Source organism: Ammospiza caudacuta, chromosome 7 (genome assembly GCF_027887145.1).
Source record: "Ammospiza caudacuta isolate bAmmCau1 chromosome 7, bAmmCau1.pri, whole genome shotgun sequence".
Lineage (NCBI taxonomy): Eukaryota > Metazoa > Chordata > Aves > Passeriformes > Passerellidae > Ammospiza > Ammospiza caudacuta.
In genome coordinates this window covers 34,552,285-34,574,897 of record NC_080599.1, presented here as the reverse complement: position 1 = coordinate 34,574,897, position 22,613 = coordinate 34,552,285, and the positions used below count along the sequence as shown (strand labels likewise).

At 38.8% G+C, this 22,613-nt stretch overlaps 2 protein-coding genes across 2 annotated transcripts; one reads left to right on the top strand and one right to left on the bottom strand.

Annotated features, from left to right (window-relative positions):
• Positions 1-948: 948 nt before the first annotated feature.
• SPATA1 (spermatogenesis associated 1) lies at positions 949-14,743 on the top strand. Its single transcript, XM_058808947.1, has 13 exons — positions 949-1,138; positions 1,989-2,095; positions 5,072-5,189; positions 7,185-7,238; positions 7,330-7,654; positions 7,784-7,990; positions 8,472-8,598; positions 8,742-8,802; positions 9,390-9,507; positions 10,293-10,418; positions 12,200-12,369; positions 13,306-13,404; positions 14,270-14,743. Exons 1-13 carry the CDS (start codon positions 1,103-1,105, stop codon positions 14,372-14,374), a joined length of 1,653 nt encoding a protein of 550 aa, XP_058664930.1. The 5' UTR covers positions 949-1,102; the 3' UTR covers positions 14,375-14,743.
• Positions 14,744-16,162: 1,419 nt separating this feature from the next.
• On the bottom strand, positions 16,163-22,508 carry CTBS (chitobiase). The gene is made up of 7 exons (XM_058808584.1): positions 22,312-22,508; positions 21,837-21,975; positions 20,696-20,904; positions 19,895-20,066; positions 19,248-19,345; positions 18,415-18,576; positions 16,163-17,450 (listed from the first exon to the last, which is right to left on the bottom strand). The coding sequence occupies exons 1-7, from the start codon at positions 22,435-22,437 to the stop codon at positions 17,265-17,267; spliced, it is 1,092 nt and encodes a 363-aa protein (XP_058664567.1). The 5' UTR covers positions 22,438-22,508; the 3' UTR covers positions 16,163-17,264.
• Positions 22,509-22,613: the final 105 nt, after the last annotated feature.

Here is a 22,613-nt window from a genome sequence, read left to right as displayed (position 1 = left end):
TTCCACAGCACCAGGGTGAGACTTGGAAGGTCTGGTCACTCGTGCTCAAAAGCAGGTGAATTAGAAGTAGCTGGGGTAGAGGCGGGAGGAGTGGAGAAATCTCCTGTTGAGAGCAGGAGAACAGCGCCTGAGTTCAGTAGGTGAAAATCCAGAGGAGGTTTGTAACCTCAGAGGGGCTGGAAGAGCCTTCAAAGAGAACACCAAGGAAACTCCTAACAAAAAGAGAAAGACAGAAACGAGCATTTTAGCAGGGTCTGTTGCAATAGTACCACGTGAATGAGTTTAAACTAAGAGAGGGTTGATGAGAGGTGAAAGGAAGAAGTTTTTTACACTAAAGGTGGTAAAAGCTTGGAACAGATTAACCAGAGAGGTGGGAGATGCCCCACCCCTGGAAACATTCAAGATTGGACGTGGGGGTCTGGGCAACCTGGCTCAGTGGGAGATGTCCCTGCTCACTGCAGGGCTTGGACTAGCTGGCCTTCCAAGGTCCCCTCCAACCCAAACTGTTCCCTGATTCTATAACATGTTAGGACAGAACCACAGTTATAATTTATGGAAGTATTTTTCTGCCATGGTTGCCCAGCACAGTCGCATTTCCTCAGAACACTGCATTTGGCTGGCACAATGTGTTTGCTGCAGTGCACAATAATCATCACTTTATCAGATCCAGGTCCTGCAAGAATCTTGTTTTATGGGGATTTAGGTCTTTGTCTTTAGGAAAACAGTGGAATTGTATAGAAAATTGTATACTACCAAATTCATATTTTTATGAAAGGGGAGGAAATGTTAAGAGGAAATGCTCTAGGGCAGATCTCAGAGGCTCAGGGCTATGATTTAGCAATTCCCCCAGTTACTTAGGTGACACTCACTTGTGTAGAAGGTGTGGTTGGTTCTGTTTGCAGTTAGCTGGAAGCTTTCTGCCTCAGCACATGACTTCCGTTTTCATAAGTGGAATGAAGATCAGTAAATGAAAAAAGGATATTTATGGAGTAACTTCTGTCACAACAGATTATCATGAAACTCATTCTTAAAGAATGCTTCAATCAAAAAGAAAATTAGAAAGCCTTCCTGGCATTTGCTGTGGTCACACAGAGGGACCAACATGTCATTGAATCAAATGAGACCTCGAACTTCACAGGTGAGAGATTTTGTGCTTTTCCACACAGATTTTTTAAATTTCACAAACAAAATGTAAGAATACATTAAGGTTCTAGAATACCTGATTTTAAAATAGTATATGTAGAAAGAATTATTTTCTAGTTCATATTAAGTAACTCAACACTTGTGGAAGTATTTAATATAGATTATTTGCATGGTTTTTAGTTAAATGGAAGTATATCACCCTTGTCAATACTATCTGAGTTTTACTAAAAATACCAAGAGCTGGAAATTAGCAGTGCAACAACTGCCACAGGTCTCAACACAGCCCAAGTGAACCTTGGTCAGAGCCAGCTTAGTTATTCTTTTTGCAGACATTAGCAGGAATATTTTTGTGTTTCCAAGGTAGCTAATATTATTTAAAACAGTCAGAAATATTTTAAAATTTTTTTTCTTGATTACACAGTCAAGCTGTGGTGCTATTTGAATCAAACTTTCAGGGCTTTGCATTTTTTATGAGATGAACAAAGGTATGATTTCAGCTGAGGGATTCTTGTAGTCATGACACTCCAGAGTATCAACTGGTTTTGGTAAGATCTCTCCATTGCTGTCACAGTGATACACAGCAGTAGCACAGGCTCTCCATTATCTCACTTCCATTGGGGAGCTTGTTCTAATGTGACTTATTTCAGCTGGCACTCAGTCACAAATTGCTCTGCTGTCACTGTTGTCACAATCTAGTCATCACTGTGAGACAGGGCCTCACTGTTCTAGTCCCTGTGCTAGTACCAAAGGAACCATTCCTGCTACACAAATTGGAAGTCCACCTAAAAAAACCAAAGTGTATAGGAAGAGGATGATAATACATTTACATCTGCTCTTTTTTCTAGCTGTTGGAACTTCATGTTTTTTGTGTCCCAGCAGAAGTGTGGAACTTCAAGCTGAACACAGTTCCTGTAGCTCTTACTAGCAAATTTGTCTCAGCTGGATTTATAAGGTGAGTGTGGTTTTAGGTTTCATGTACATGGTAGGTCCTTCACACTGTCCTTCAGTCCAACTTTTAGTCCGACTGTTGCTCTAGAGAGCACAATTACATCTGCAGCAGAAACTTGTTGTCTAATGAAATGTCTGGAGTGTAAGTGGTGACCATAACCAGCATTATGTTAATTTGTACTGTGTCAGGCATGGTGTAGACATTGAAAAGCACTTCCAGAGCAGTGCTAGTATTTCTGTAGAAAGACTTATATTGTAAAATCATATCTTACATTCTTTCTGTCTCCTTGAGTCTGATTATCAAAAGCTGGAATTCTTCTGGGCAATGGGCCAGCCTTCAAGAGAATAGCTTGATGAAGATTGGATAGCCTTTCAGTTCCCAGGAAGAGGGGTAGGCTGATCTGAGCTTTCTCAGTCCAGAGAAAGAGCTGAAGCCTTGTTTCTCAAGGGAAAGCCTTACAGCCCACGAACCAGCAGCATTTCCTCTTTCATCTTGAAAGAAGAAAGTGAAAGGCTGTGCACAACGCTGTGCGCTGTGTGTGCTCTCAGGTAGCTGTTTAAAGGACTTAGTGAAAGAATACCCTGGTTCCCAGTGCTAGGCTCAAACCTGGCACAAGGAGTTGTATTTTTCATCTGTCAAAACTTTGAATTTTTTTTTAATACTCCTAAAACACTTTGCTCACAAAATTCAGTGTCTAGTGTGGTGACAAGTTGTAGAAAAATCAAATAATGTAAAGGTGTGTATTGAAACTGAGATTTTACATACACCTTGTCTACATCTGTGCAAAACCTGTCAATTCAGCTAAAAGTGCAGGGAATAGAGGTTTTAATTAGTTTAAATTGAGTCTTGTATTGTCCACTTGAGACAATATACAGTGTAGCTGAAAAGACTGACAGCAATCAGGTAGGAGCATGTAGAGCAGAATGCATTCATTCTCACAGCTGCTTCTGTTGAAAGGCTGCTCAAAACCAGAGAAAATAAGAGCATAAACTCATTTTGTTTGCTGTTCTAGTCTGCAGCAGCGGTGCAGAATACAGGTGTGAAGTGGTAACTTAATTTCATGTCATAGACATCTGCCACTGCCCTATATTTTCTAGTGAAAATTTATTTCACTGAGGCATGAAATTAAACTAGGATTCTCACTGATTTCAGTGGGTTTGTATCTACCTGGATAGTGTTGCTTGCTAGTGACTCTTAGATAATTGCTAATTAATTCTTCTAGGGGTACTATGCAATGATAAAGGACATTACCATTAACATAACTCGTACCTGGCCAGTGAATCACTGTCTTTAAAAACAAAAAATATTTTAAAAAACTTCTTTTATTATAATCCAGGAGAGGGAATTACTGGTACTCCTGTGACTTGGACCTGTTGATAGCTCTGTTGTTCACTCAGCTTGACAATCCCAGTGCTGTCTGAGTCAGCTTTCCAAAGGATTCCTAGGTCAAAGTACAGGCCACTTCCATTAGCTGTGAAATTAGAGGAAGATGTTAAGGGTGTAATTTTCTATGGCCCTGAGTTCTTGTTCCCATGAACTTGATTTCTTAGCCTCTGTGAGCTTTTTTTTCCATTCCTCATTCCTCACCACAGAAGCCAAACTTTTATTTTTTCTGGATGAGATGCCTGCCATGAGCTCTAGTTTGCATTGCTTTTAAAGGGACACCCTGAAGCAAGTGACTTGTATGTGACTGTTTTGTGCCAGCCAGTGGCAGCAAGTGACAGACTAATATTATTGCATTTTCCTAGCAGCTGCACTGGCAAACAATTTTGAGCTAAATTTCTGCCCTATATCTCAGGATCTGGATACCTAGATACTTTTCCCCCATTATAAATTGTAGATGTGTCCACTCTGCAGACGTTTTATGATCTTGAGGAGGGTCCTCTAAGTCCAGGGTATTTGAAATAATACGAGGCAAGCATGGTGTTCATGACATGAAAATGGCAGTGTTTTTACTACATGCTTGAGCTGTGAGCTGAAGGCCTAAAGGGCTGCTTGCAAGTGCAAACAAACCTTGACAGGATAATGTTGAAGACCTGGCAGGTCCTTGTCTGTACTGTTTGCTGAGAATGGCATGTGCTGTCCCCCAAGCTGTGTCTGTGCATTGCTTGAGGAGTCAGAGCTGCCTGGGCCAAAATCATCCTGCCACTTAATCAGAGTGGGTGATTAACAGTGTCAGGCCTGCATTTGTTCCCTGGTTTCTTATATGGCAGCTTAGAACAATTAGAATTGCTTGTACTGTGCTGCAGTGCTTTGGTATGCCTCTGGCACATTTGGATTTATTGTGCAGAGATGCTTTTTATTCTGTAGTGATCTTTCTACTGAGCTCATTACCTAAATATTTGCATACTTTCAAGTAGTACATTAAATGATGTAATTCATATTTGTGTCAACATTCTCATCCTCAAATCATGGTGGAAATGTTCACACTGCAGTGTTTGGTTTTTATTTAAAATACATTTGCATGCACACATGCACACACCCAACTGTGAATTTGTGCTGGAAAAGACAAAGCAAAGGAATGTGCCTGCTGCTTGAAGTGAACAGTGCTGAAGGCTCCTCTGGCCCTGGATGCTTGAAGGGAATGTTCAACAGTCCTGGTCCAGCCCAAGAAACTGTGTCACTTGTATGGAAGTGCATGACTGTAGCTTCCAGTGGTGTTGTTATTCATCTGCAGATGAGCAACAGCATTCTGAAGAAGTAAATTTCATATTTTGTCAGCTTCCATGTGTTCCCTTTGTGTGTACAAGGTGAGTCTTGCTGGTTAATGTTAGGACAGCCCTTAGGGTGCAGTGTTCTGAGTGCCACCCCAAAACCCTCTGGCCTGTCTGTAACTGGCTTCAGTTCTAGGACACAGCTCCCAGTTTGGGTCATTCTGGCTGTGCAAGCCAGCATGCACAGACCTTTATCTTCCCCCTCCTACTAACTAGCCATCATTATTTGGTCTTACAGATGTATTAATGAATGACAACATTCTAGGGTGTCTCCTCACATCACATTAAGAGTGCTGCGGGAGAGGCTTGGAGAGTACCTGGGTGGAGTGACAGTCGCAGATAAATTCAGATTTTTAAAATGCATTGGGAAAAAACTAGCAGTGGTAAGTTAATTTTTTTTCTTTAATGCTTTTCTGTTATATGATGTAAAGCAGAGATTTCATTCCTGCAGATGAAATAATATTACATAAAGTAGAGATAATTTTAGGGGCACTGTTAGCATTTCTTTTAAACATGCTGCAGCCTAAGCTCTTGTCAGAGCATATCTGCTTCCCCGAGTGCAAGGCCAAAGCTGGACAGTTGTATTACAAGTACCCTTTAAAGCAACAGGTGTAATTAGTCACCATCCAGTGAAAATATAATGGTTTTGGTGAGTCCATGGGTTAAATATGACAAATCTGGTTGCATTAAAAAAAATCCAAACCCATAAGGCCATTACTACCTGTACAAGGTTGGGGATTATTCAGTTGACAAAGTGCAATGGAAGGTCAGTCAGAGTTCCTGTAATGGCTCCTGCTGTGACCTGTCAAAAGCATTTAAGATATTCTCTGAATGAAAGCTTCTCTGGAAGTTCCACTGTTTAGTCCAATAATACAGCCTGAGATATCGGTAATGAAACCTCTACATGTGTGAATCATAACTGTTCCTCCATCAGTTCTAAATATATATCTTACAAAATATAGCTAAAGATTAAATAAACTTCAAAATTAGTCCAACTGAAAGTTTGTTCATGTAACACACAAAGATATAAGTCATTTATGTAAGTATAGAATACCTTTTCCATGTCTCATTTCACCTCTTTCTCATGAATTTGGAAACTAACTACAAGCAGGAAATTCGGTGCCATTCTTTATTTCATTTCTAGTTGAATTATCACTAAAATCACTCTCACAGAGACTAGAATAAATACTAAGTGATTTGCAAAACTAGGTGGAAATACATGAAAAGAAACTTAAAAGAGTGTGATACAATCTAAATTGGAAAGTATTCATATGTTTCAGTGAATTGAGGTCTTCTTAACTGGATGACAATAAGTAAGATGATTCATTTTCATCCCCACATAGTTCAGAGATAAATGGAGAAATTTTCCTGCCTTTATAATGTCAGCAAATGAATAAAATATTTTATGTTAATAGAGAATTAAAGGTACTGGCAACCTACATGAGGATTTATAGAGACAAATGAAAGATACAGTTTCTCTTTGAGATATTTACTGTTGCTTGATGTTTAACTTTATAGCAAAGTGTAAAGCAATAAACCAACTGCTTTATTTGTTGTTTAGGGTCATGGTAACCTCATTGAATTACATCTCCATGATCAAATATTTGTTGAGTGTTCTCTCCCCTTAGTCTTCTGTTTCACAACTCTAACAATGTAAGCAGAACTAAGAGCTGTGCCCTACTTGCAAGCAGGGGTCTCTTAAATGAAAAGATAAACATAAACTAAAATCATGTTCATTTGCTCTTCCTTTTTTATATAGAACCTTTGTGTTTAATTCAATATAATTATTTGAATGTAAGCTCAGATTTCTTTTCCTTACGTTGGAGCACATATTTCAAATATATATTGACTATTTTAGACTTTGTTTTCAGGACAACTGTTTAAATGTGAAAGTGTATGTCACAAAAAGAATATGAAGGAAAATGATAAATACAAGAAGACATAGGATAATATTTGACTTTTTTTCCCATATACATTCCATATTTTGCATTCCTGTATTAGGGAAATAGAGAAAATTACGTGAGACTCAGCATTTCTGTCCAGATTCAGCTTGAAGCAACTTTTGATAAAGAAAGTTGCAAATTTTCTTTTCCTGGGATTGTTGGATCAGATGCAAAGGATAAAAAACCATTCAGTACGTGCATGTAATCTTGTGGGTGTGATTAAGATTTTGAAAAATAGACAAAGTTGCAGAACTCTGTCAGAAAATACAAATGTACTCTGAAATACTTTTACTCCATAAAGCCACTACAGATTATGGTGATGGTTATAAAAGAATGCAGTATGTAAAAAATGACAATAGAGTGCATATGTCACATGCAACACTATTGATGAAAAAAGTATTTTATTTGTTATGTTTCCATACTTTATCTTCTGAGGTGAAAGCAAAGCAGGAAACAGAACTGGAACTGAAGTCATTTGCTCCTCCTTATGTAAGTACTGAGTGGCTTGTAAGGTACCATTTTCTAAAACTTTACATTGCACATTTTCTTTGTGTCTGATGGATATAATCTGCAATTTCAGGCACTTTATCCTGAATTATATTTACTACCTGGAGTGGATTATTTTGAAGATGTTTATCCATTGCTATCATCACCTCAACAGAAACATCACATTAGTGAAAAAGTTAATAGGTTTGGTCATGGATCAAGATTATCCAGCCTTTCCCAACAGAAACCTAAAAAAGGCAAACCATTTTTAGAAAGAATACAAAGCAGGCATCAGGTAGAAAATGTGGAAGTGCCCAGTCCTGTGAAATGGGGTGAGAAAGAGCCTGTTCCAGTTTCACACACAAACAATAAGCAAGACAATAACAACAGGATTCCAGAAAAACAGTTTGAAGAAAAAGGTAAGCTTAACCAGTGTGGTGAAGGAGGGTGATGAATGAGAAGAAAAACAAATATTATGGTTAACATTTACAGTAAATGTTAACCACACAGTAAATAATATCTCTGACGTATTATCAATTACTATACAGATCCAAGTGGATCTGATGGATCTCTCTTCACACCAAGTCATTCCAATCCTGCAGACCAGGAGTCTGGAAAGTGGGACCTGGTATTACAGACCTCTGAGCAGAATCATCTCAGCCAACAGGAAGAAGACTGCAATGCTCCTAGGTGGAATGACAAAGCCAAAGGAACTGCTCTTACTCATGTAAACCACAGTGATGAACAAGGCCAGGGTAACCAAAGACCCCAAAATTGCATTAAATATCAAAAGGGTACACATGTTTGTTATTGCCTTTATGCTAAAGCAAAGTAAAGCTAAGTTTTAAGAAATCTGTAATTAAAGTGTAAGTTGGAATAGCACTATGAGAGCAATATTCCATTTTTTTAAAATAATGATGATGTGTTTCAGAGAGATGTGGTCCTTCATTAGCACTGTGTGCTGATATAGAGAAACACTTTACTGTAGTTGATACATTTGCCTAATCACTGGAATCAGTCAGATATAAATTCTAATAACAAAAATACCTTTTTTCCCCCTTGATTTCTTTCTTCTGTTATTTATGGAGCATTTCCAAATCCTAGAGATAACACCACTTGCTGTGTTGATTCACTGAATTTCCAATACAGGTTGGAAAGCCCAGTCATTGACAGTCAAACCAGCCTGATTTTTGCAAGTGTAATCTATGTGTTTTTGTCATCACTATCCTGTCACAGAACTAGCAAACATGGAAAATAATGAGCACCAAAAAGATACCAAATTAAGAAGAGACAGAATACAGGGTGCTGAAAATCTTAAAATAAGGGAAGACCAAACTACAGATTATGTCCACAAAAAACAAAGGTTAGCAAATAATACATCTCCTAAAATAATGGATAATATTAATTCACCAATACAAACTTACTTTATAGACTTCAAATAAATGAAAGAAAAGCAGGGAAAAACATTTTGGTGAACTTTCACTTGTTTTTTTGATTTTATCTTAGCTTGCAGCAAAACAGAACTAAGAAGACTGGAGTTGTTCTTGGTGAAAAACTGGATAATCAGGTATGTTTTTCAAGGTAACATTCCTAGTAATCTTGAGCAATAAATAAAGTCCTCCACCTAGAAACAGTCTCATTTTGTAAGACTGGTGACTCATTATAAATATGAAAGATTTGAGAATAATTGAGAAAAGTTTATTCATGCTGTGCTACTTAGCTTAGATTTTGTAATGAATATCAACTATCTTTCTAAACAATTAAAATCTACAATTACAGATTTTAGTTTAGAAATTGGCAGGTTTTGATTTCATAATTAACAAACCAGGTGGCCATTTTAAGGCCCTTAGCTCCTGGTCTTGCATGGGACTATCAGTAACTTGGGGGTTATGGGCATGGACAAGAACCAGTAGCAATAATCTGTAGTTTTGTCTGTGTGTTCTGTGTGATGAAGTGTTCAGTACTCTCATTTTGTTTGCAGAGATCCAGCTGTTTGTAATTTAGTGGTCATGGGTACTGGTAACAGACTAAAAAATCCTGCCTGAAGTCAAATTCAGCCCTCTCCTTCACTCAGGCCACTTTCAGGGCATGTGTCTAATGTAACTATTCAGGATTATGGTGATGTACTTATAGTTGTGTCTTTTGACTCTATAGGCAGATGAAAACAAGCAAAATCATCTTACTTGTCCAAAAGAGTGTATTTCTGCTCCTAGTTCACCTTTTTTGGCATTTACTGTAAATCCAGCTCAAGTTCCTGTAATTCAAGCAGCGAGTACATGATTCCAAGAAATTACAAGGAAGTGAACTTTTAATCAAGACTGAAGACTCAATGAAGACATAAATACCTATACTATACATGCATTAATTCACAGTATTGTTACAAATTTTAATTTATTAATGGAAAATTCCAGGTATTTATGATTGCATGGGCTGTCCTAGAGCTTTGCAGGTTCCCAGCACTAGAAAACCCAACTTGTCAAGTGGATGGAAGGAGAAAAGGAGGGAGATCAGATTAAATGCTGCAGTCTCAAGTGAGAATGTAGCAAAGAAAACCACAAGTGGTGTTGCTGAGGGGGAGGATAGTGAGAAGTTAAGTGTTAGACCTATTGTTGCAGACTAGTGAAAGTCTCAGATATTGTCCTGCAAGCTGGAGTTTCAGGCAAGATTTCTGTACAGTTTCTATTGCAATGTATTTTAAGCAGGAAATAGTCTTTTGGAGGCTTTTTAGGCTTCATTGAGAAGAGTTTGCAATGTATGGAGTGAATATATTTCTTGCTTACATAGTTTTAGTGATACATTGTCTAAACATACAGAAATGTTTGTTTGCATGTGTTTGTGCATGCCTGGATGCATGCTGGATTTCCCCCTTTTTCTAAAGCACCAGCCATTCTGAAAAGTTAGCTTAAAATTAAACCTGATTAAAATGAAATTGTTTCTATTGCTTGTTCTGGCAGAGCTTTTGGCATTATTTGTGATGAGTGCATTACAAAAGTCTTGACTGATCCTTTGTCCTTAGAGTATTCAAATGCTTGCTAAATATAATTGTAATATCTTTAGAAAACAGGATGGCAGAACAACTGCAACAAATGAAGGAAGACAGAAGGCGCATGGAAAAAACTAGAGAAGAACTGAGAAAAAAAGCTAAAGGGCTACTGGAGCAAAATAAGCTGAGGGGATACCATGGTACACTTTTAATTTATTTTGGAATTTGGATTGATTGAGAAATTACAGTGAAACCAATGTGAAAATATTTGTCTCCTTGTCAGTGAGCTTAATTACAGAGAGATCAGTCTGCTAACCAATAGCTCCAAGAAGACTCATTTTGTGTAATAGCATGCTAGAAATATTCAAGGTTGCAATGTTTCCTTACACTTTTTTTTTCTTTGTGGCATGTCTTATAAAGTTAAGGTTGTTCTGGCTTTCCTAAACTATTCAAGTTATGTCTCATGTATGTGCAGTGCTCAGAGAACTACTGCAGGCTTTTCTCTGAGGCCCAGGGCAGCCTGGCATTTTCTAATCCTGCCTTTAGCTTACAAGAGGCTTGTACTGTGTTGATAGGGCTTCAGGTAAATTGCAGCATAATAATTTTTGTTCCTCCTATCCAATGGTATTCAGCTTATGACATGGAAGTTCCAAGCCTGTTGTGACAAGCTGGACAAACTTTGGTTTTTAACAAGGTCAAATCTCATTGAAATTTTGCATAAATATTCTTCATAAAATTATTTTCAAGTTTATACTTAAAACTATCTTCCCTAAGTCACATCCCAGTTATACAGAAATGAGATTTAATAATTTTGATGTTTTGAGAGCTTTCTCTTTGTGCTTAAATGTCACTAAGTCATTACTAGTCTCAAATATTACTTGTAGCTCATTGAAAGGAGAGATCATTCTTTCAGTTATTCTCTAAGGACATGGCTGCACAGCCTGGGGAATTTGTATTTAAAAACCCCACACTTGGGTGTGTGAAGCAGTAACTCTGTAATAGCATGGAGCTGCAATTCAAGGTAGAGATAAGCCCTAAATGGCACCTGCATTGCCTTAAATTATGTTATCCAGTTAGGTAAAATAAAGGTTATTTCACAAGGATTCAAACAGCTTCTGCAGGTTGTGCAACAAGCATCTGTACCTCTGAATTTATTTTTTAATCAGACCTGAAGAGTTTTGTAAGTAAGGGCACATAGCAAGCATGTTTCTTTACAAGATATTAAGGAAAGAGCATTTTCTGCAGTAACAGCCATCCAAGCCTGTATTTAATAGCCTCCTAAGAGTGCCATGCTGACAGGCACTCTCAGTTACCTGGCACAGAGTCATCCTCCAACAGCTGAGCTGTTTTGGGTAAGTTTCACTTGTCCTGCTCCCATAAACTATGCCTTGAAAGAAGGGATTCATTTAAGACACTGCAGATTTGCAGTGGCCATAAGACTGCCACAGTCAGGGGCATTGATGTGCCACCTCTTGATAGCACACTGACAACACAGGGAGAATCATAGTGAAGTGTAAAGGTAACTGACTGTTCCCTATAATTTGGGATGTCAAACTGAAGCTGTTCCAAATCTCTGTCCATGAGGAGCATAAATTTTGCTTAAATCTACAATGCTACATTTTCTGGTACAGTAGAGCAGTGGAATTCAGACTGTGCTGGGCATACCACTCTTCACAGGAGCACCTAGGTGCTGCAGAACAGCCAGGCTGAATAAACTTTGGGTTTAGACCCTGTGTTTTATCTCAGTGGACAGACAGAGCCCTTTGTTGCAGGTTTATGTGAAAATTCAATTGCATTTAGAGAGAATGTAACTTGAATGAAGATTTTTTTCACTACATGTTTATTTTAAAGAAACCTCCTGTCATGTTTCAGTGGGTGCATTGGCCAGCTGAAGCTTGTGGGATGAGCTGTCATGACTGCCTTCAGCAGACCTTATGATAAGGTGAACAAGACCAAACCCTGTTACTGTTCTCCTGTTCAGTGCGTGAGGAATGGAAGAAGAAGTACTTTGAAACCAAGAAAGCTACAGTTTCACTGGAGGACACTTTAAACAAACTGCAACAAGATTTAGAGCTTTGCCACCAGAAATTGCTCTTGCAACTGGAAGCCAGAAATAGCCAAAAACGACCAAACAAAACAACAACCTCCAAGGTATTTGCTTGTATTATTTATTATCTCTTTTTTCACAGTCTGAGGGTTTTTTGTATAAAACATAAATTAAAATAACAGATTTATCACCAACCAATAACTTGTAAACTACCTTTAGCTCAATGATCTGAGGGACAGAGTTCCTTCAGGCCATTTGTCTCCAAAAGACTGCAGAAGTGCTTGAGTTTGAGCATTTGTTTCTTTCTGCTTTCTGTTGGTACCTTTTTTTAACAAAATCCCCTTCTGTTAAGTGTAGTTAATGGATTGTTCAGTTCTACTTTGTTTCTATCATGCAAGATTTCATACAAGGAGGCAGTGAATGTTTGGAGCACAGAAAACACATCTGTAGCTTTTGAAGTGGTTGCACTTCAACTATTGTGCAACTGTGAGTTTCACAGGAAGTTCAGAGGGATTAAAAAGAAAAAAGATAAAAGAAAAGGAGGAAACACCCTTTCCAACACTTGTGTCTGCTAATTTTCTATATGCATTAATGGAAGCAAGGCTGTTGAGAACAAAACTGGAGCTAGCCTAGGAAAAATAGATGTCCCTTTCTTGCATCTGAAAGGTGTGCATGTACAATCTAAGAGTGTATATTATATACAAACATGTATTGTTGGAGCTATCTTGAAATATCTACGAAATAAAAATAGGAGTAGGGTTGACATTGCGTTGTGGCTATGCTCAGATACATTATTGGTCCTTTTCTGTAGTGGGCAGCCCCCTGAGAAGGGAGCTGGGATTTGCAGAGCGGTGAGGCTGAGCAAAGGGTTCTCCCCAGCCCTCAAGGGCGACGTGCAGCCAGGCAGGCACCAGCCAGCTGGGCAGACAGGGAATTTGGAAAGAGGTTGTTAGAGGATTGTTTCTGAGTGGTGAAGGAACACCCAGTGAGGGACAGATGCACTAATGCTGCACCTCGAGGTTTGTTGTTGTTTCACACAGAATTACACAATCATCCGGATTGCCACAGTGCAGCACGAACTCCATCAACTGAGGAGGAAGCTAGAGGATACAAAAATGAGACTCCTCATAGAAATTAAGGTACTGTGCCTTTTATTAGAACAGTCAAAATGTGAAAATGTATAGAAAAAAATTAGAACTTCTCAATTATTAGATGATGTAAATATTTGCTAAACAGTTCTTGTTTTATGCTGTTAGTATTAAGGTGTTAGGTGTTGTGACTTTAGCATTTGAGCTAAATTACTCCAGGACACAGGTTATCAGATGATTTGGAATGTATGGCATCCAAGAAACTTAGATACTCAGTGTACTATGTAAGCTAAGGTTCACAATCTTGTTCATGAAATTCCCATTTCATTCAAAAGGTAATTGAAGAAATACACCTGGTGTGGTGAGGCACTGAGCAATAATAAATAGACCATGGCTAAAAAAAGAAAAATGGTATAAAGGGAAAAAAAAATGAAAAAAGTCCCCCAAAAAAACTAAGAAAGAGAAAAAGCTGTCTAAGAAGATTGCAGACCTCTTCATCTGCTTTATTCCATATCAGTGTTGCCTATGACACTTTTTGGAGGGAAGAGGTGGTATAGGCCTTCACCCTGTACATCTTTCCAGCTCTGAAAGCTTGAAGTAGGAGTGTTCTACATCACAGAGATTGCCCATGCTCCTGTTTACTGGCTACTCCAGGGTGGTTGGAATTATTATGACTCCTCCATTGTCTAGCAAGGAGTGGAAAGAACAATTATTTTTGCAGTTGTTTCCAAAACATCAAGGCAAATTACAGAACAAAGTGGTGCTAGGACACATAAAATTTCACAGATGAAAGATGCATTCTGTGTTCAGCCATCCTGTATAAAATTCAGTCTTAGTTATATAAACCTATATGCATGTCACCTCCAAAAAAAGCCTTCTTAAATTGGCATTCCTTAAATGATGGGTTCTTTTGCAGATGAGAAAGCAAGCAACATCTGATTTACAAGCACTGGGAGCAGAACTGACCCAGAAGAAGATTCATTCAGCTTTAATTCTCCAGTCCAGAAAATCAGGAATTTAAGAAGATGACATGAGTAACATCTGTGAAATGTACAGCTCTCTGGTGTATGGGAAAGAGAGTTTCAGAGCATTAATTTGTATGTTCTTGAAGTAATTTTGTAAAAAAGACATTAACTATATAAATGTTGTGGAATTTGTATACTAGGCTACTGAGGTAATGCAGCTCACTTCTTTTTAAATCTCACTGTAAGATCAGTCAACTACTTAAACATACAGTTTAAGCTAGTAACAGCTGAAACTAAGCTGTTATTTTTAAAGTGCAAATTAGTTAATTGTGTAACATGCCAGTGGCATGCTGATGTTCTTTGATTAACTACATACCTACCAAGAAATAAACCTAAAATCTATAACCTCCTGTCCTTTTTTTCAGGCTCACACATTCTATTTTTTAGACATTATTAAAATATAGTTTCTGTAGAAATACAGCAACACTTTATTTGGCTATTTACTGGAGCATGTTTTTGTCATTATAAGTACATCTATCTATAAATTACCAATGTATCATTACTGTATTATTATGAAGCATAAACAAAATCTCAGATAATCTCACTTTTTTCCATATCTAGCTGGTTTTGTTCCCTCTCTTATTAGGAAAGGCACAAAAACATTAAGTATTCTGTAGTTTGAAAGCTTGCCTGCAAGCTTTCTCTTGGGCCAGTAAAATGATGATCCTGGTCCAATTTACACTCCTGCATGTTCTGCCTTTCCTTAATTCCAAGATCACACCTGCCCTGAGATTAACAATTATCTGAAAGAGGAATTAGAATCCTCTTCATAGGAATTTTTTCTAGCTCTGCTGTTTGCCTCTTTGCAAACCAGATGTTATTATATTGAGCAGAAGAATAACATGCTAGAAATTAATCTCAGCTAAAAAGCTATCAAGGCTGTATTTATAACTGGAAGTGAAACACTCATGGGAAATAAGTTATGGGATAAGAAAATTATGCAGCTCTCAGAAGAACTAAGTTAGAAATGTCTTGAGTCAAACCACCCATTATCCAATTTATTTTCTTAAAGATAGGACTTAACAAAGATTTTAGTGCTAAAGGATTGAATAAATTATTAAAACTACACCCACTTTTGCCTAATTCAGGGTTGAAGCTCACATTCTCTATTTAAGAATTGTGTCTTATTTAAGATATGAAAGCAGGCTACCAGCTACTGGAAAATCAGCACCTAAATTTAAAGTATAGTATTGTCAATTCATGATTCTTGACTGCTACAGGAAGGAGAGTTTTGTAATTAAGTCAGCTGGCCCTCAGAATTTTGCAGGTCAGATATTCATAGCAGAAGACTCTCAGTTCAGCAAATATCCATTGCACGGTATTTAAGCATTTAAGGTTCTGAAGTGTGTATATATATATATATATATATATATATATATATATATATATATATATGTATAAAATGTAGGAGTTTCTCTTAAGACTTATAGAGTGGTGTTCTAGTGAAAAGCCACCTGATTTGTCAAGGGAATTTTTTAGTTTCTGTAAGAGCAGCAGGCTTCACCTTCTGCTTTCCATCCCCTGTAATATCAAGCAGACACTTCAGATGAAGTCTTCCAGTCTTGGCCCCAGTAGCCATTATGGTAATGCTGCCATACTGTGGTAACTCTTTAGCAAGCAAAAAAACCCAACCAACCAGACAAAAAAACCCCAAGCCCCCCAGCCAAACCAAACCAAAAATCCCACCAAGCCCACAAATGACTACATCTACCTAATGAAATAATTTTTTTAATTAATGGAGTCACTTAAGCAGGGCCCAGTTGCACTTTAATCTGGTTGTGAAACAGTTCTGAGAAGCAGACAAGCAGTGTGGGCTGTAAGCTGTAAAACAAGTAAAGCACAGACACAGAACAAGCCTTGTTTACAAGCCTTACCAAGAGCAGCATTTTATTCAACAAAAAAAATCCTGTAAATACCAGCTAATCTTTACATCACTATGTGTATTTTAAAAAGTTATACAACTTCTTAAGGGAAATGATTTTATGAAAATATGAACTAGAAAAAAACCATAATCTCCTGTTATCTCAGAGGCAACACCCCATAAAAACAAAAAACAAGCTACTGAATAAATCTTAGGGTGTGTGGGAAAATAGATATGCAGTTTATTAAATGAGCTTCTGAATTCTAGTTTTCAGGAAGTAAAGTAGTTTGAAATGGAAGGAAACATCATCCAAGTCACCTTCATATTAATGCTTCTTCTTCAAGCTAAGGTCAGAGATTTTCAGTTTTTGAAACTGCGGAATTTATGTGATACATAAGCACAGTGAAACTGGAGTTTATTGAATATTCCTTTCTAACAACAACTTTGATATAAATCTTAACAGCAACTAGTTCATGTTATGTAATTTCTTCAGTCCATAAAAATCTTTTCATCTAGAAGAATAACCAAGCTGGATATAATCAATAATCTGTCTCTCCAGTATTCTGTTTAATCTGATTCTAGAGCAACTTAGCTAAAATACTGTTTGGGTTGGGAAGTCAGAAGGCTGAGACTGCACCATGTAACACAGGAATAAGTATTTGCTGCACCTGGCAGCTTTTGCAAAGCATCATTATGAGACTGCCCTGTAAATCCATCAATTGGTCTTGTTTCCAGACACACACTGGGTGCAAGCATTAACCAACTTACAGTAACTGTGAAAAATTAAAAAGATGAGCAGTCTTAAAAAAACCTACTGATACAAGGATTGTTGTTCCAAAGCAACAATGGAACTTTCTGAAGAATGAAAATACAGCTTTGCATATAAAACAAGATTGATTTGCCTCGTTTTTAAAGTTTTTTTTTAATCACAATATATTTATATAAAGTTAAAATCTGTGATAGTGTAAGCCAAAATAAAAAAATTACCAATTTTCATCATTCTAAATCAAGGGTTTACACAGTTCTTATGGTGTCAGAGCTTGCCACATTGCTTGAGTTTGTTGTTCTGCTGCAGCTTCCCTGGAATAGTCAAGACTATTTCCATTCCACATGCCAATGCCCCTTAAGCCTCGACTCTTCACATATGCTGCTTTTAGAGAGATGCTGTGAGGGTCATCAAACCATACCTGGTGGAACTGACCAACAGAATCCTAGAAAAATATTTAAATACCAGTCTCAGTGATCACATTTTCTCTTGAACACAGTTAAAAGTACAACTAAAAACTGAGAGAAACAAGCTAGGTAGATTTATTTAATATTTTCCTGATTTATCAATTCTTTGTCACATGGGACAATTAAAAATTCTAAGCCAAATATTTGGATTTTTTAAAATTGTAGAATATTAGTTATAGAACAGTGACACAATTTAACTGAATCTATTTAGATAAAAAGGCTTATCTAATTTGTATTTTAATATTTTTTAAAAATACAGCTAAAATTTCAGATACAGTATCTAAGATAACAGGTGAACTTAGTTTGAGATTGTGGGTTTTTTAAGCAATAAGCGGTTTTAGAGGAGGGTATAAAATTTTATCAAGGTTATGCTGCTTTTACCTGGTCATTGCTTACAACATCTTTTTATCACCAACATGTGAAACTTAAATAATGTTTAAAGAAACAAGACAAAATGGACACACTGTGGTGTTCTTGTAAGCACAGTCATTTATGGACTCTTTCACTGTGTCCATGTAGAAAACAAATGCAGAAGAGAACATGCATGCAAGGCATCAAGCTAGACAAAATTAAGAGAATCTCAGAATCATTTTTAGTTTAAATCATTTATCAACTCATGAAAGTAACTCTAACAGTGAAGGATGGAGCTATAGGATGTCTTTGTGCCAAAATGTCCTTTTTGACATGATACAGTATTTCAAGAAGACTAGAAAGTAATAGAGATTGTTATTATTCCTGTAGTCTTCAGGCACTGCATCCCTCTCTCAGACTAGGAATTCAAGACAAATTTGCAGCGATCCTTTACGGTACCCAAAAAACCAAACCAAACCAAAACGTAGAAAACATAAAAGGAAGAATCTAACCCAAATAACTTTATAGTCAAAGATCTGTGGTTCATGAATGTTTACTCCACACCTCAGTGGCTTGGAAAAAGACTCTTACCTTGTACTCATAAAATGGAGCCTTCTGCACCTGATCCCACAGCAGCCCTGAGAGAGAACTGTTCACCTGCTTCATGATGGCTGCGTAGGGCACCTGGCTCCCCGCAGCATCACTGCAGGGAGCCCCACGGAAAGGCACCTTGGGGAGGGAACAAACATGCTCCTGGAAAACAAACAGGGAGCCACGAGTGTCAGGTGAGATACCCTCAACTCCAGAATAGGAGTACAGCCAAGAACAATTCACAAGAAGCGTGAGGGCCACAAAAATTCCAAGTCTTCAAGCAAATCTAGCAGATACTATTTGTAGAAAAAAGTAAATTAAAGCAGCTACATTTTCTTTTTTCTGCAGTAATGCAGGACTGGATGGATACCCTTCAGCTTAAACAGTTGTCTTATCTTTTCCACCTTTAATTGACCCTTACATTTTTCATAAGTAATATTTGAGACCTCATAAACTGCTATGCTGTAACAGTTGTAGGTTTGCTACAGGTTGTTGCACCTGTCTTTACAGTGGTGTTCAGAAGGCACATACAAGTGTTGTAGGGCCTTTGGACTTCATCTCTTCTCATAGAGATAACATTTATAGCTCCTTACCCAAACACAGGGCTTGGATGTCATGGGGTTCAGGCTGCCTAAGGAGCTAAAATGTCTGGTAACACACTGCTCATGAGTTATCAGCCAAGCAAAAGATTCTGGTTTGTGTCCCAGCTTGATGCCCTTATCCATCAGACCACAGTATTTCCCAGTCCAAAAACAAGATTACCAAAATCTAGTTACATCTTTCCAGGGAAAAAAATTAACAGTTTGATTGCAAACAAATAATCTTCACCTTACCGTGGATAGGTTTTGGCAGACATAGTCATAGCCATACCAGGGGACACCCATCACAAGCTTCTTAGGATCAATGCCCATAGCAATGTACTCTTCATATCCTAGTTTTGAGGGAAACAAAAATTAACATGCATCATTTACTTTTCCTATGCTTTTTATTCTTACAATTAATTTAGGGCCAGAGCCACTGCATGATACCCAGAAGCCAAGGTGCAAGCTGTCCTTTGCCTTCACCTGCACTCTCCAGTGAGTGAGAGGCTTGCTCTACTGAGATCCCAGTAACTGCTCCAGTTTCTCACACTCTAAACCATCTGCCCTGAGCAGAGGTTCAAAAGATGAGAGAAATGTTTCAGGTTCTCTGCAATCCCAGGCAGACACCACTGCTCTGGCTGCCATTTGTCATTCCAAAAGCGTTCTTTGCACTCCTGAGGTTACAGGGACCAACACACAAGGCTGAAGGTCTGTCTGTCTGCAGGCTCATAAGGACCAGGGACACTGTCTTCATACCCTGACAACACACATCTGAGCACACTCAAAGCCTTACTGCAACAATAGCAAAATAAACCTGTCTGAGAAAAAGCCCTCTTTTCTATCTACTCATGTGAGCAAATGGCAATGTTCTGACTCCTGGGGAGGTGTTCTGTCCTCACCAACTAAAGTCTGCAGGTAAGGAGCATTGGCTTTTGCAACACAGTCTGTCCAGATCTGGCTCTGTTCATCATATGACATCACAAATAAGAAGTCACAGGCATCTGCAATCCCAGTGTAGTTGTAGCACCTTTTATCTATGCATGCTGGAGACCAAGCCACATCAAAGGTTACCTGAAGGAAAAATGCACAATTTAGTACCAAGTATGGCACTTAGGTGCCCTTGTTATCTCTTAAAAAAAACCCAAAAAAGCTATGACTTTTAAACACAGTATTTCCCAAATGGTACAGTTTAACACATCTTGATAATAATGAACTATAGAAGAAGCTGCTCATCTGATCAAACAAACAGAAGATAATAAAGTGAGTACCTCATTAGTGAACATATACCACCAAAGAAATTACAATATAATATGAAAACCCCCCAAAATATGAAGCATGGTGCAAATCTTGAAAACTTGCATGATAGGTTTACCAAAAATCTATCAAGGTTTTGCCCCAGCAGGCTGTATTTGCCCTACTTTCAACAATTCATTAAGGGACACTAAAAACTGCCAGCTCACACATAGCAGTAACATTGTATGTACAAATCTCAGCAAAGCCCATCTCTCATTGAAATTCACACAGGTCAAAAAGAGTGATTCTTACAAGATTATATCACAGCTAACATCCATAATTAAGCATTCACTAGAATATTATATTTAGATCTGCATAAACTTTTTCATCTGCTAAACAGCACTGCCAAAAGTCCTTACATTTCATAAGAATAAATTTAATGTTTGCATAAAGTACATTATTATTACCTGTGATCCAGCTATTTCTCTGTGAAAAGCATCTGTAGTTTCTTTAACAAGCTCTGTCAATGCATAATACTCAGGGGAGGTTTCATTAACTTCTTGCTCTATATCTAAGTTAATTCCATCCATATACTGCTTTTTTGCAAGATCCACCTGTTGGGATATCCATGCTGCTCTTTTAGCAGGATCAACAATTTCCTGAAGAGGTACATCACCTGGACAAGAGGCCTTCAGGAGTTAACATGCATTTGCACCACAGTAATAGTAGGAAGGAAAAGTTTGTCTTTAGTTAACCAACAAATTTAAACACAACATTAAAAATGCCCATATCAATACTGGTAAAATACAAAGGAGTTAATTTTTTCCTGGAGCATAATTTTGAGAAACCACCCCAAAAAAGATTACCAAGGTTCTTTGAGAGAGTGGTGTTAAAATTAAGTTCCTTTCTTTTTCTATAATTTTAATCTTCTTGCTTCTGCTTAATATTCTTTTAGCTATTGTAAATTACCTTTCTTGAAATCAAAGTACTTTTAGCATTTTAACTGGTCATATTTAGAGGAAAGCTACTTTTGTGTTTAACATTTGCTGTTTTCCACAATGTAGTCCTGGATTCTGCTTTTTCTCAACAGAGCCAAAAGGTATTTACAACATGTAAGCTAATGAACTTTGTCTTTCTAATCAACATTTGTACCTGCACAGAGTTCCTGAGTAAGCATGTTTTAAAACTCAACCACTTCCTAATACAGAGGGATTAATTTAAGTGCAAAATACTAATTACTTAAAATCCCTTTCCTTACATTGTCTTTTGTGTACTCCACATAAGATCCAGAATACAGACCCAAATATCCGGCTTTTTCTTTCCTCCCTCTTTCCCCACAGCAATGATGTTCCCTGTTAAGAGAACTTTCATTAAGATGTCACTGGGATGGTTTGGTTACTACTGTGGCACAATCCACTGCTGGTTTCAATACCCTGCATACCAGCACGTGCAAAATGTCAAGGGTTCATTAAAGCCTTATTAATTAATTCTCTTAATGATTTTAATACTCTGCATACAACTGAATGTAAAATGTCAAGGTAATATAGCCCTGTGTACCTTATCTTATTCACGTATCATAAACTCCCATGTTTCTCCAGTGTAACCAACCTTTCAGTACTACCCTCGAGCCTTTGGAGTGGGCATAGCACATGAGCTCAGGATCGTACTTCCCAAAAGCCGCCACAGTGGTAATTTTGGACCAGTCATAGGATTTCCAGGCTTCCTTCCCCACATCAAACACGAATACCTGGAAAAGGGGTAAAAAGCACCCTGGTTATCCCTGAGCGCTTCTCAGCAGGAGCAGCATTCTCCCGCGGCTCCCGCAGCGGCACATCCCCGCTGGGCACGGATGGCAGCCGGGGCCGAGTGCGGGGCAGCACCGACCCAGGCACTGCCCGGAGACACTGCTCGGCCCGGGGACACTGCCTGGGGACCCTGCCCGGGGACCCTGCCCGGCCTGGGCCAAGCGCAGGGCCCCCGTTCGAGAGCGGCGCCCGGGGCGCGGCACTTGCTGCGAGCGGCGCTGCCGCCGGGCCCGGCCCCGCCTGCGCCGCCAGCGCCCGCCCGGGCCGGGGCCGCGCACCTCGAAGCCGGCGGGGCCCGTGACGGGCTGGCACAGCCGCGGGTCCCGGCAGGGACAGGCGCCGGCAGGGCCCAGCAGCTGCAGGAGACCGACGGGCAGCAGCCACCCGCCCCACGGCCGCCCCATGGCCGCCTGTGTCGGCTCGGCCGCGCAGCCTCGGCCCCGGGGCGGGCCCGGGCGGAGCCGGGCCCAGCGCGCCGCCTGTGCAGAGACAAATGAGCTCGGCCAGCGTTCAGAGAGCAGCTGTTTATTGAAAGGTCACCCCGGGGCCGGGTGCCCGGGTTGTTTCCAGGATCCCCGGG

What these genes read in the sequence shown, in the direction of transcription:
- SPATA1 (XM_058808947.1), top strand. Translation starts at nt 1,103, where the DNA reads ATGTCATTGAATCAAATGAGACCTCGAACTTCACAG. An exon ending in TGAGACCTCGAACTTCACAG is followed by an intron (nt 1,139 to 1,988) that starts GTGAGAGATTTT and finishes TCTTTTTTCTAG; the next exon opens with CTGTTGGAACTTCATGTTTT. An exon ending in ACAAAACAACAACCTCCAAG is followed by an intron (nt 12,370 to 13,305) that starts GTATTTGCTTGT and finishes TGTTTCACACAG; the next exon opens with AATTACACAATCATCCGGAT.
- CTBS (XM_058808584.1), bottom strand. Translation starts at nt 22,437, where the DNA reads ATGGGGCGGCCGTGGGGCGGGTGGCTGCTGCCCGTCGGTCTCCTGCAG. An exon ending in CGGGCCCCGCCGGCTTCGAG is followed by an intron (nt 21,976 to 22,311) that starts GTGCGCGGCCCC and finishes CCCCTTTTCCAG; the next exon opens with GTATTCGTGTTTGATGTGGG. An exon ending in TTACCTGCAGACTTTAGTTG is followed by an intron (nt 19,346 to 19,894) that starts GTGAGGACAGAA and finishes CCTCAAAACTAG; the next exon opens with GATATGAAGAGTACATTGCT.